The following is a 12003-nucleotide window of genomic DNA, read 5'->3' on the forward strand; positions in this document are numbered from 1 at the left end:
TCTCTCTATTTGTTTGTAATCACACAGGGAAACACACACACACACACACACACACACACACACACACACAGAGTTTGTGGTCTTGTGTCTGTATATATGTTAATTTGAATGTATCTTATGTCTTTTACAGTCCAGAAACAGTTATGATCAGGGAGATTATGAGGGTTCGAGGCATTTAGGGAAGATGGCACTCTGTGTGTCCATTGCCTCCATCATCATCGGCATCCTCATCATCACCATCTTCTGCGCTGTGCATTTCAGCACGGTAACATACTGTCACTCATACTCTCATGTCTTATATAATCATATCTCATCTCTTAAAAATGCAATTTGTGGCTAAATATTTTATTTTATTTTAAATTATATACAACCCCAATTCCAGAAACGTTGGGACGTTTTGTGAAATGCCATAAAATCAAGAATATGTTATTTGTTCATTCTCTTTAACCTTTATTTAATTGACTAAACTACAAAGAAAAAAATGCCAATGCTTTCACTGGGCAAACTAATTTTATTTTGTAAATATAAACAAATGTTGATTTTAATGGCTACAACACACTCCAAAAAAAGTTGGGACAGAAGCATGTTTACCACTTTTCCTTTTAATTACACGTTTTAATCATCTGGGAATTAAGGATGCTAATTTTTTGTTTTGCAAGCAACATTTTTGCCCAGTCTCACTTGATACAAGACTTCAGATGCTCAGCAGTCCATAGTCGTTGTTGTCTGATTCTCCTTTTCAAGACTGGTCATACATTTTCAATAGGAGACAGATCTGCTGGCCAGTCAGTCACATCCACACGTGTCTACGAAACCACACTGTTGTATTGTCTTCCTCTAATAACCATGCACTTCCCATGAAAGTTGTCATTTTGATGGCAGTATATGTCTCTGTACAATCCCAATATACACTCTTAAAAATAAAGGTGCTTCACGATGCCATAGAAGAACCTTTTTGTCTAAATGGTTCCATAAAGAACCTTTAACATCTGAAGAACCTTTCTGTTTCACAAAAGGTTATTTGGGGCGAAAGAAGGTTCTTCAGATTATAAAAAGGTAAGAAAGAGATGGTTCTTTAAAGAACCATCTCTTTCTTACCTTTTTATAATCTGAAGAACCTTCTTTCGCCCCAAATAACCTTTTGTGAAACAGAAAGGTTCTTCAGATGTTAAAGGTTCTTTATGGAACCATTTAGACAAAAAGGTTCTTCTATGGCATCGCTTGAAGAACCTTTTGAAGCACCTTTATTTTTAAGAGTGTATGCCTCCACGTCAGTGGTACCTTCACACATATGCCAGTCACCTATGCCGTTTGCACTGATGAACCCATATTCCATGACAGACGTTTGCTTTTGCATCTGTCGCTGATTGAAGTGTGGACGTTCCCTTTCGTCTTTGGGACTGACAATTTGATGTCCGTTTTCCCCAAAAACAAGTTCAAATGTGGACTCATCTGAGCACAGCACACATTTCCACTGTCTTTTTGACTATCTAAGATGAGCTCGGGCCCAGAGAACTCGCTGGCGTCTCTGCCTATAATTGATGTATAGCTTTCTCCTTGTGTAACAGAGATTCAAGTTGCATTTCTTGATGCAGCTGCAAACTGTGTTAAGTGACAGCGGTTTTCCGAAGTACTCCTGAGCCCATGTGGCTATATTTAACACCGCAGCATGATGGTTTCTAATGCAATGCCATCTGAGAGCTCAAAGGTCACACATATTCGACTGAGATTTCTCTGGATTCCTTCAATCTTTTCACAAAATTGTGTATGGTAGTTGGTAAAAGACCTACATTCTTTGCGATTTTGCATTGAGAAATGTGATTTTTGATTTGTTTGACACTTCTCTCATGAAATTTGGCACAAAGTGATGAGCCACGATCAGCTTTGCTGGCAAAGACAGGATGCTCCGTAAACCCAATCATGACACCCTCACCTATTACCAGTTCACCTACTTATTTTGGACTGTTTCAAAACAGTTTAACTTGGATATTCTATAACCTTTTCACTTTTATTATGCCTCTGTCCAAACTTTTTTGGAGTGTGTTGCAACCATCAAAATTAAAAAAATTGTTTATATATACAAAACACATTCAAGTTGGCCAGTGAAAACATGGGAAATCTTTTAATTGTTCCTTTGCCAATTAAATGAATGTTAAAGACAGTTAACAAACCACAGAATTTTGATTTTATTGCATTTTACAAAACGTCCCAACTTTTCTGGAATTGGGGTTGTGTGTTTATTTATTTAACATTTGAATGTTAATTATGTATTCATTACAATATATTTATGTCTAGTTTCTTCCAACTTTCTTGATGTCACTTTCTCAAATATTATTTCAACCTGTCATTTTAAATTCTTTATGTTCTCAAAAAAGTCACAATCTACATTGTGAAATAATGACAACTTCATTTTACAACGAAAGATGTAAAATATGTATAATTATTTGTTTATTCTATATAATCCATTCAGTGGAATGCTGATGAATGAGGACATGTAAATTGGTTAATAAAATCTAAAAAATAAAATGAATGAGCCTGTAATGTTACTCTTTTTCTGATTTGACTCTTTGTGTTTCTGTTTGTTTAGAAAGATGTGTAAGATGACAGTATTTTGTCGTGCTGTGCTCTGGGTGAAGGACGTACACTGGGTCGCTCTGTCTGTTGAACTGAACGGATATTTTAGTCATGAAACCAAGAGCAGGACAGATCCAGCACAGGACATCAGCTCTCCTCCATCTGCAGTCCAGCTCTTAATGAACATGCTTATAGAAGAGAGAGGTAGATGACGGGGCTTGAAAAGTTATGCCATTTTTGTCAAGAAATTTTTACAATCACATTCAATATATGCACTTTTAAACCACTGAATATTATGCATCAATGCACATACTGAATATGTAAATAATTTTGTAACCCATGCATGTCTGTTCTTTTTCTAATTCTTTTTGTGGCAATCCAGTGTTGAAATGTACAGCTAGGGTTGAATGTCACTACAAAAATGATTAATAGTGACCTTAACTACTAAATATCATTTCAACACATCACACTGTTTACAGTCTTCAAGTCTTAACAGCTCTTATAAAATCTGTAAAAAAAAAAAAATTATGGAAAATGTAAATATTACCAATGTTGGTGCTTAGTATTTTCCTCTGCCAGTAGATCATGAAAACAAGAAAAGGCTCTTTAATAAAAAATAAAAAAAATACTGATTCTATATATTTGAGTTTAAAATTTTCTCAGTTTTCATGTAGGCTAGTCTGTGGAGATGCTTATGTGTTGTCAGATGTTTTACAAATTAAAAAGACACTAATTTGGAAATAATGTTTTGATGAACTTGTCCTGATTACATTATAAACTTCATTTTAAAAAAAGCACCATTCATACAAAACTGAAATGTATAATTTTTGCACCACTAATGCCACCGCACGATTTTCCCACAACTATGTGTGGGACAACAACAACAACATGAACAACTAAAATCAACAATAATAATAGTAATAATAATAATAATGCAACAAATTGGCAGCAAAAGCATGTCTCGCATCTCAAGCAACTTCCATACATTATTATGGATATGGAAGTAAAATGAATTTCACTTATCAGTCTTAAACTTATGTAAGAAATAAAATCACTACAGAAGTGAGAAATGATAGCGTCATACTGAGATTGAAGCTATTGCCCCTCATTTATTTTTCTATCTCCCCCAACCCGCTTAATCTTCAGGCCAGAGAGCTGGTGTATTTGGAGATGTACCTTCAGCCCTCATTTGTGCTATATATAGTGTTGGGTCTCAATCCCGCGGTGGTGTCAGGGGCCTCTTGTTATCCCAGCATGTTCAGGCCAGCGGGGTCACATGACATAGGATAGCTGGTTCAGCACTGCCTGTGCTGAAAAACACAAGAATGTCCCCACGCTCCTGGGAAACAGCCCAGTAAACAGGCTGAGTTAGAATGTGAAATGTGTTATGGGACATCAGGGGCGTTTCTAGCCTTTCATAAGTACTGGGGCGCAGAACCCCTATCAACAAGTGTCCCCATGTTTTCATACTCTTTCATGATACTGTTTTGGATATATTCCTCCCTCTTCTAGCTTAAACTATTCTGGACAATGTTTGAAACTTTGTATTGCTAGTACATCTTGTGTTATAGACCTTAAAGGGATAGTTCACCCAAAAATAACGTACTCACCCTCAAGCCATCCTAGGTGTATGTGACTTACATCATAAAAAGTGCTCCACATAGCTCCGGGGGGTTAATAAAAGCCTTCTGAAGTGAATCAAAGCATTTAACCATATTTAAAACTTTATAAACCGTAATCTCTAGCTTCCTCCAGCAGTCATACGTGCGATGACGAGAGAGTGGGACATAGGCGTAGCGTCAGCTCTGGTGAGAATCCTTTGTTTACATCAAAGGAAAACCAGTCTCCTCTTGGCTTATATCGAAATCCGCCGGCATATTTCTTTATAAAACTCCTTGTTTTGTACTTCTAATTCGTGACTGGTGTTTTGTTTTGCTCTCTCCTCTGCGCTTCCGAGTTCGTCATTTCTCACCGGACATTACGTCCTGCTTCATCCGCTGGAACGCCACCCTCTCGTGAACACACGTACGACAGTTAGCGGAAGCTAGAGATTATTATTTATAAAGTTTTAAATATGGAGATTTTTTTTTTTACACAAATGCTTCAATTTACTTCAGAAGGCCTTTATTTACCCCCCGGAGCCGTGTGGGGCACTTTTTATGATGGATGGATGGATTTTATTTTGCTTCAGAATCTTGAACACCATTCACTGCCATAATAAAGCTTGGAAGAGACAGAATATTTTTTAATGTAACTCTTTTTAATGTAATGTAACTGTATTCGTCTGAAAGAAGAAAGTCATATACACCTAGGATGGTTTGAGGGTGAGTGGGGTAATTTTCATTTTTGGGTGAACTATACCTTTAAGGCAGGGTTCCTCAAATCTTGCCCTGGAGGGCCAGTGCCCTGCAGAGTTTAGCTTCAACTCTGATCAAACTCACCTACCTGTGAACGATCCTGGAGACCTTGATTAGCTTGCTCAGGTGTATTTGATCAGGGTGGGAGCTAAACTCTGCAGGGCATTGGCCTATTATTGTTAAAAGAATGTTCATTCAAAGTTACGTCTTTAATAATATTCTCAAAACCTCTCAAAACACACACACACACACACACACACACACACACATCATTTATACATTGTTCATGTAATGTCTTTTTCTGAAAAGTTTTATATGGATATACGTTCTGTTTTAAAATGTTACTACTTACTACTTCCCATAATGTTTGCAAAATGATTAAATGGAGCGTTCCGTTATTGTTTTCTCTAGCATTCACATTAACCAATAAAAAGCATTTTTAAAACATTTAAAACACTGAAGGTTTATAACGTTAACAAAACGTTCTTATATTTTTTGCTGTTTTCTGATTGCTTTTACACAGTCCACGTTTGGGCTGGTTGCATTTTCGTTAGAATTTGCGTTTTGCAAGATGAGCTTTTACCAGCTGCTTTGCCTTGAGGGCAGAGCAACATGATTTAGTTGAACAACCCTGGGGTCAACGGATAGACGGATGTTTCCTTTTCATCCTTCAGTAATCAGACAGAAAGAAACCTGAGAACTTCAGCCAGACCTCTGCCTGACCATCAAAGTGTTTTTCAAAGGATGGTCAACAAGAAATTATTTACATTTATGCATTTGGCAGGAAAAAATCTAACAAAAGAACATTTTAATACAAATTGCATCCTGAATATGTTTATTACCGCCAACCTATCAAAGCAAAAATGCACTTGAGGTCATGTCATATTGTGTGTTGCGCTGTCCATCCCGAAGTGTTTCTCATTTGGCTTTGTCTCACTCTGGTGGCAATGTCTTAAAAAACTATCCAATGACGTCAGAGTTGCATAATGTCATTCATAAGTAAAGGCAATAAATACATCAATTTTAGATTTTAAGTCATCATTGCTTTTTGTCAAATGAACAATACAAATCATTACAGTCATGAAAGACTGACGGTCTTGATCGTCATCTGATAAATATCAGCAACATAGTTTTCCTGATTGCCGCTGTATCCTGATGTTCTTTTTTATTTTTATCAGGTGTTGTGAAGATCTTTTCCAAAATCTGCTAGCTTCAGGATGAGCTAAAAAAGTAAAACAAAATATTATAATATTATTGTTATTGACTTAGTTTTTCAGAGGCCCTCAAATATGATACAGTAGGTTTTATAGGGTTAAAACTGAGATAATAATGACAATGGGCAAAACATGATTAATTAGTCAATTATTTTTAAGTTTTATGATCTAATTATCATATATTTGGACAGATGTGTCCTAAAAATGCTAATATTCAGTTGTGAGAAGATTACCAAAACATAAAGCTAGATATATATTATGGTAGCATCTACACTAATATACAAAGAAAGAAGCTTAATTCAGGAACAATCTACCTTGTGCAGAAAGTGATATCAGCTGTAGAGAAATGGAGGAAGATTTCTTCTCGTTTACCTTCATAAACTTGGTCATTTTTGAGAAGAGGTGTGGTTAGATGATCTGTAATTCATACCTCCTTATTTCCTCTCACTCCACCTTCATTTTTTAAAGGTCCTGGCTGCTGGCCTGTGAAAAGTGTTCTCGTGACATATAATTAGTGCTCTTTTAAAGCCTTGATTTGTGTGTGTAAAGTCAACTAATTGCACTTAAACTGCATCCAAATGATCACAATTGAAATGCAACACCTATCCATATTACATATCCCAAAAATATTGGCAGTACCATGGCACTTTTTTGTTAGTGAATTGGGTTTTTATTAGACGGATTAGGTGGTGATCAGGAGAGATTATCTGCCCATGTATTAAAAGTTGATATGAGTTCAGGCGACTTTAAATAGGAAAAAACACATGCTGGATGTTTTGTTGGTCATGTGACTTATTTTGAGACACTCTGTTGTGCCACTTGTCTCTATCAAAGACACTGACCCTTTAAAATAATTTTATACATAATTTGTGTGTCATATCTGGACATGGGTCATTAACTTAACGTTAACATTTGACCTAACTTGCTGAGTTTTTAGACTGAAAATAGGCACATATCTGGCCTATTTATGGAAAAGAAGGGAATGATGCCAATATTTACCTCATGCTGAAACACGTGGGGAGAAAGAGAGATTACTGCATTTATGTCATAAAAACAGAATAAGCGCAGAGCAGCAAAGCCACTCTGAAACCAGTGAAACAGAGGGCGGGGCGTGGAAGCCCGGAGTTGTCTCTGATTGGTCAGCAACTGTGTGTGATAAATAATTATTATTCTGTTTCACCTCTTGGGCGTTTATTTTAAATAAAATGTCACTTAAATATATCAAATGTCACTATTCAGGTGTAAATTAGACCATGCATTTGTTGCAATTATTTATGATTACTTGAAATATCTGATTTAAAATAATTGCAAAAGCACATTCTCGTATTATATCATATTAATACTTTTAAATTTCCAATAAAGAAAATATTAGTGATACACAATAATTCAATAACTTAAAAAAACGTGTGATTTGAGGTTATGGTTTCATGAGCCACCGGGCGCCCCCTAGAGGAATAAAAGGTAGTGTCCTCTAAAAAAACAGTGATTAGTGAGCATTAGCCTCTCAAACACATACAGAGGACAATGAAACACGTGCAAAGAGAGTCGAGAGGAGCTGAAGTCTCCTTCAGGAGCAGTGCATCTGCTCCTGAACTCCTCTGTCCCATCATGGCTCAATCAGGATCTCAATCACCAGATGATGCTTTGCACGGTAAGACAACTGCATAACACATTGCATTGTTATAACCTGTGATTATGTAGATTTACATTCTCTATATATTTATGTATGTATACATTTACATTTATGTATATATCAAAATTATGATACCTTTTAAATTTGATAGTATATCCATAGTATATAATTGTAGCCTATATAAAATAAAATAATTTACAATTAAATTAAAAGTATTACTTTTTATGAAATAAAATAACACGAATGAATGTTAAATACGGTTTAAAAGATTAAAAGAATTCAATTACAAAATAAGTAACTCGATAAAAATAATTACAATTCATTTTAAGACTATTGAACTTATAGAATTAATCTTTGTTTTTATTACTAAGAATTTTCTACTATATCTGTCTGTTTTTCTTTTGCTGTGCTATTGTTTTTGTCTGTATTGTTATGTAAATAGATTCCATATGATGCTTTGCACGGTAAGACAACTGCATAACACTGCTTCATTGTTATAACCTGTGATTATGTAGATTTACATTCTCTATATATTTATGTATGTATACATTTACATTTATGTATATATCAAAATTATGATACCTTTTAAATTTGATAGTATATCCATAGTATATAATTGTAGCCTATATAAAATAAAATAATTTACAATTAAATTAAAAGTATTACTTTTTATGAAATAAAATAACACGAATGAATGTTAAATACGGTTTAAAAGATTAAAAGAATTCAATTACAAAATAAGTAACTCGATAAAAATAATTACAATTCATTTTAAGACTATTGAACTTATAGAATGAATCTTTGTTTTTATTACTAAGAATTTTCTACTATATCTGTCTGTTTTTCTTTTGCTGTGCTATTGTTTTTGTCTGTATTGTTATGTAAATAGATTCCATGACTCGCCGGTTTTGTCTCTCTCTAAACCAATTACTGTGAAGAGGGTTAACAGCTCTTATAATTTGATCAGTGGCTTAAACTGTTCGCAGGGGAAAACATGAGAACAACAGTGTTTGCAGAACGCAATTTGCAAATCACAAAAACAAATCCCTCTCGGGGAATACATTATCATTCGAATTAAAACACACAAATACATGTGCATTCTCTCCTCCGCACCCAAACACACATGCACACACTCACAGCTTGATGTTATGCTCTGTATAACACACGGCCCTCGTCTGTGGTTATGTCACAGTTCCACATGCTGGAGAATCTGGGGCAATGGCACAGTCCCTCCACGGCCAAACCCCTGTCACTGAAAAAAACTAACCCAAAATGACCAGGAAGGGCAGAGAGAGCGGATGCTCAAGGGATGGGGAAAGATGATAAAGGTCAGGACTCAGGATTAGAAAGAAGATGGGGAGGAAGAGAGAGAGAGAGAGTGAGATGGGTGACTGGCTAATCTCTGACAGAAATAAAATGCTTATGTAAACAAGCTCTTGTTTGGGCAACAGTACTGTATCATCATGTCCATGTGTTCATGTCAACTATCAGATAGATAGATATAATGATGGAACGATAGATAGATAGATAGATAGATAGATAGATAGATAGAACTGAACCCGTTTTATTAATCCAAAAGTAACCTGAAGTCCATGTTGTTCATATGTCCGTCAGGCTCTTGGGTAGAGCTGGAGGGTCTGGTGGCTTCTGCGAGTCAAACAGAAGCAGAAGCAGAAGCACAGGACAACACGGCCTCGTTCCTGCAGGGGGAGCTGGAGAGGATTCTCCTGGAAGCTCAGCTGGAGTGTGAGAGGAGTAGTCAAACAGAAAGGTGTGGAGCTGAAGGCCTGTTTGAGCTTTTTCTTTGGCTATTGTGAAAATTTGAACCAGTGCACTTGGAAGTAAATGAATCTAGTCTTTTTTTTTATTATTATGCAAGTAAGGAATGTGACAATATTTACAGGTGCCAAATACAGAATCACTTGGACAAACGAACATATATACAGATAGCTAACATTTCAAGATCATTCTGATAACTCCTATATATGTATTCTTGTGATTGTGAGCATGTGTGTGTTTGTGCGTGTCATTGTATGTAAGTGTGTGGGAGGAAGCATACAAATCATTGAGTATCTAACAGATTTATAACAGATATAACAAGTATAACTACAAAAAAATAAAAATAAATGACAAGACTAATGGAGACAACAAGTATTGTAAGTGATAATGATGACAAAGATAACTATAACAATAATAATAATAATAATAATAATAAGGATTTCATTAAGATTAGGAAAGGGTGGAGGACAGTGAAGTAATAGTAATGATATTAATAATAATAGTAATAAATGATAAATTAATAAATATTTAATAAATTATTATGGTTGCCCCTGATCCTTCCGTGGTAACAACATACCATAGCTTAATCCCAAGCCCATGTCACACCACAGCGGGAGTGCCTTGGAAAGATGCTGCGGGGCAGCAGGGCCCAAAGCTCTCCCCCCATCCCCCAAAACACCAGCCATCCCTGGCCACTACCTGCATGCCACACTTGTCTCAGATGTCTGTTATTTATTTATTTACATATGTTTTTTAATGTATAGATGTGTATATGTCTCAGCTAATTTGTGATGCATTAAAAAGGTGAGACGTGTAGTGCAGCCCAGGCCAGGGGCCCGGCCCACCCACACGGCCCACTTACCCTGTGTATGTGTCTCCCTTTCTTTTTTGTCTTTAAATGAATCTATTCTTAGGAAAGAATAATCACAAATAAGATCTCTTTATTTTCTGTGTTTCTCTTTATACCTGTTTATGCCTCCAAAATGTACCACCACAACAATTTTGGCTGGAAAAATGTATTTGACTTCCAATGTTTTATTTCGATCAGTTTCCAGCATGTTTAGTGATTAATGAGTGATTGCATACTGCAAACTATCAACCTATATACATTTTACGCAATGTCTGTGTAGCAAAAATGCAACATTGGACTTTAGTGGTTGACCTTTTTCAATATTGTTTACACCAAAGGTGCCTAAACTTTTTAATACAAAGGGGGGAAAAAAGTCAAACTTAATTGAGGGCCATGGGACAAATGTAAATTTTGGATTAAATCTTTTTATACTACACTAAAATTAATTATTATTTTTTTTAATTAAATAATTAAACAAAAAATATAAATAACATTTTAAAACTTACATTATTTTTAATCAAATTAATTTTCTTCAATGCAAAAAATAAAACAAACAAACAAAAAGTTAAAACAAAAATAGAAATTATAATTCAAGATATGCCAAATCAAAGTTTATCACGGGCCAACTTTGAGCATCTCTGGTTTACACAATGGAGCCCATTCAGCAAATCACAGAATTATTCCAAATGATTTTTAATGTAGCCTATAATGAAGCAAAAAATATCTTAGATTGCAACCCTGACAGCATGTATTCAGATTTTAGAATGTCTTTGAAAGAAGTCTCTTATGCTCATCCGCATTTATTTGATCAAAAATACAGTAAAACAGTAATATTGTGCAATATTATTACAATTTAAAAGAACTGTTTTCTATTTTAATATAGTTTATATAATATTTTAGAGTGATTTCTGAAGGATCATGTGACACTGAAGACTGGAGTAATGAAGCTGAAAATTCAGCTTTGCATCACAGTAATAAATTACAATTTAATATATATTCAAACAGAAAACAGTTACTTCAAATTGTAATACAATTTCACAATATTACTGATTTTACTGTATTTTTGATGAAATAAATGCAGTCTTGGTGAGCATTTAAGAGACTTTATAATTTGCATGTAATAATTTAAAATCTGCATGGTAAAAATACATTAAAAAGGTTGAAAATACATCAAACACAGGCTACAATAAATACAGGTTCACTTGCAACAATGATTAAACGTTGAAATAATTTTGCATATTGTTGTCAGTGTGGTTTATAGTAGTATTAGTAATTTACAGTACACTTTATATTATTGCACATAACAGTTTTGTTTCTGTGGGTCACTTGAAGTCTAGTGTAACATCTGGTTCCTGAAGCTACTGATTTAAGGCATGTAAATGATACACTCACACAGTCTCTGCTCTGTTTCAGTCGGATGAGAATGACAGGCGAGTGAGTGCTGAATGGGTGTGGGATTGGTCCAGTCGGCCGGAAAAGCTCCCGCCCAAGTAAGATTTACCATTCATTCATGTCTTCTTAAATCATGTTAGTCTCTTCAGTTCACCTTCTAAAGTTATATAGATGATTGATATGTAGATAGTAGCCTAGATATTT

General features: G+C 35.1%; 1 protein-coding gene across 1 annotated transcript in view; it reads left to right on the forward strand.

The window, feature by feature from the left end:
• LOC107679343 (transmembrane protein 233-like) overlaps positions 1-4190 on the forward strand; it is a 6126-nt gene extending 1936 nt beyond the window's left edge. Inside the window, exons 2-3 of the mRNA XM_016474869.1 lie at positions 131-265; positions 2588-4190. Coding sequence (XP_016330355.1) covers positions 131-265; positions 2588-2599 — 147 coding nt within the window. The 3' untranslated portion in view covers positions 2600-4190. The remainder of the gene's footprint in view (positions 1-130; positions 266-2587) is intronic.
• The last annotated feature ends 7813 nt before the right edge of the window (positions 4191-12003 follow it).

The sequence above is a fragment of the Sinocyclocheilus anshuiensis genome, unplaced genomic scaffold (genome assembly GCF_001515605.1).
Source record: "Sinocyclocheilus anshuiensis isolate Anshui unplaced genomic scaffold, SAMN03320099.WGS_v1.1 scaffold7267, whole genome shotgun sequence".
Classification (NCBI taxonomy): Eukaryota; Metazoa; Chordata; class Actinopteri; order Cypriniformes; family Cyprinidae; genus Sinocyclocheilus; species Sinocyclocheilus anshuiensis.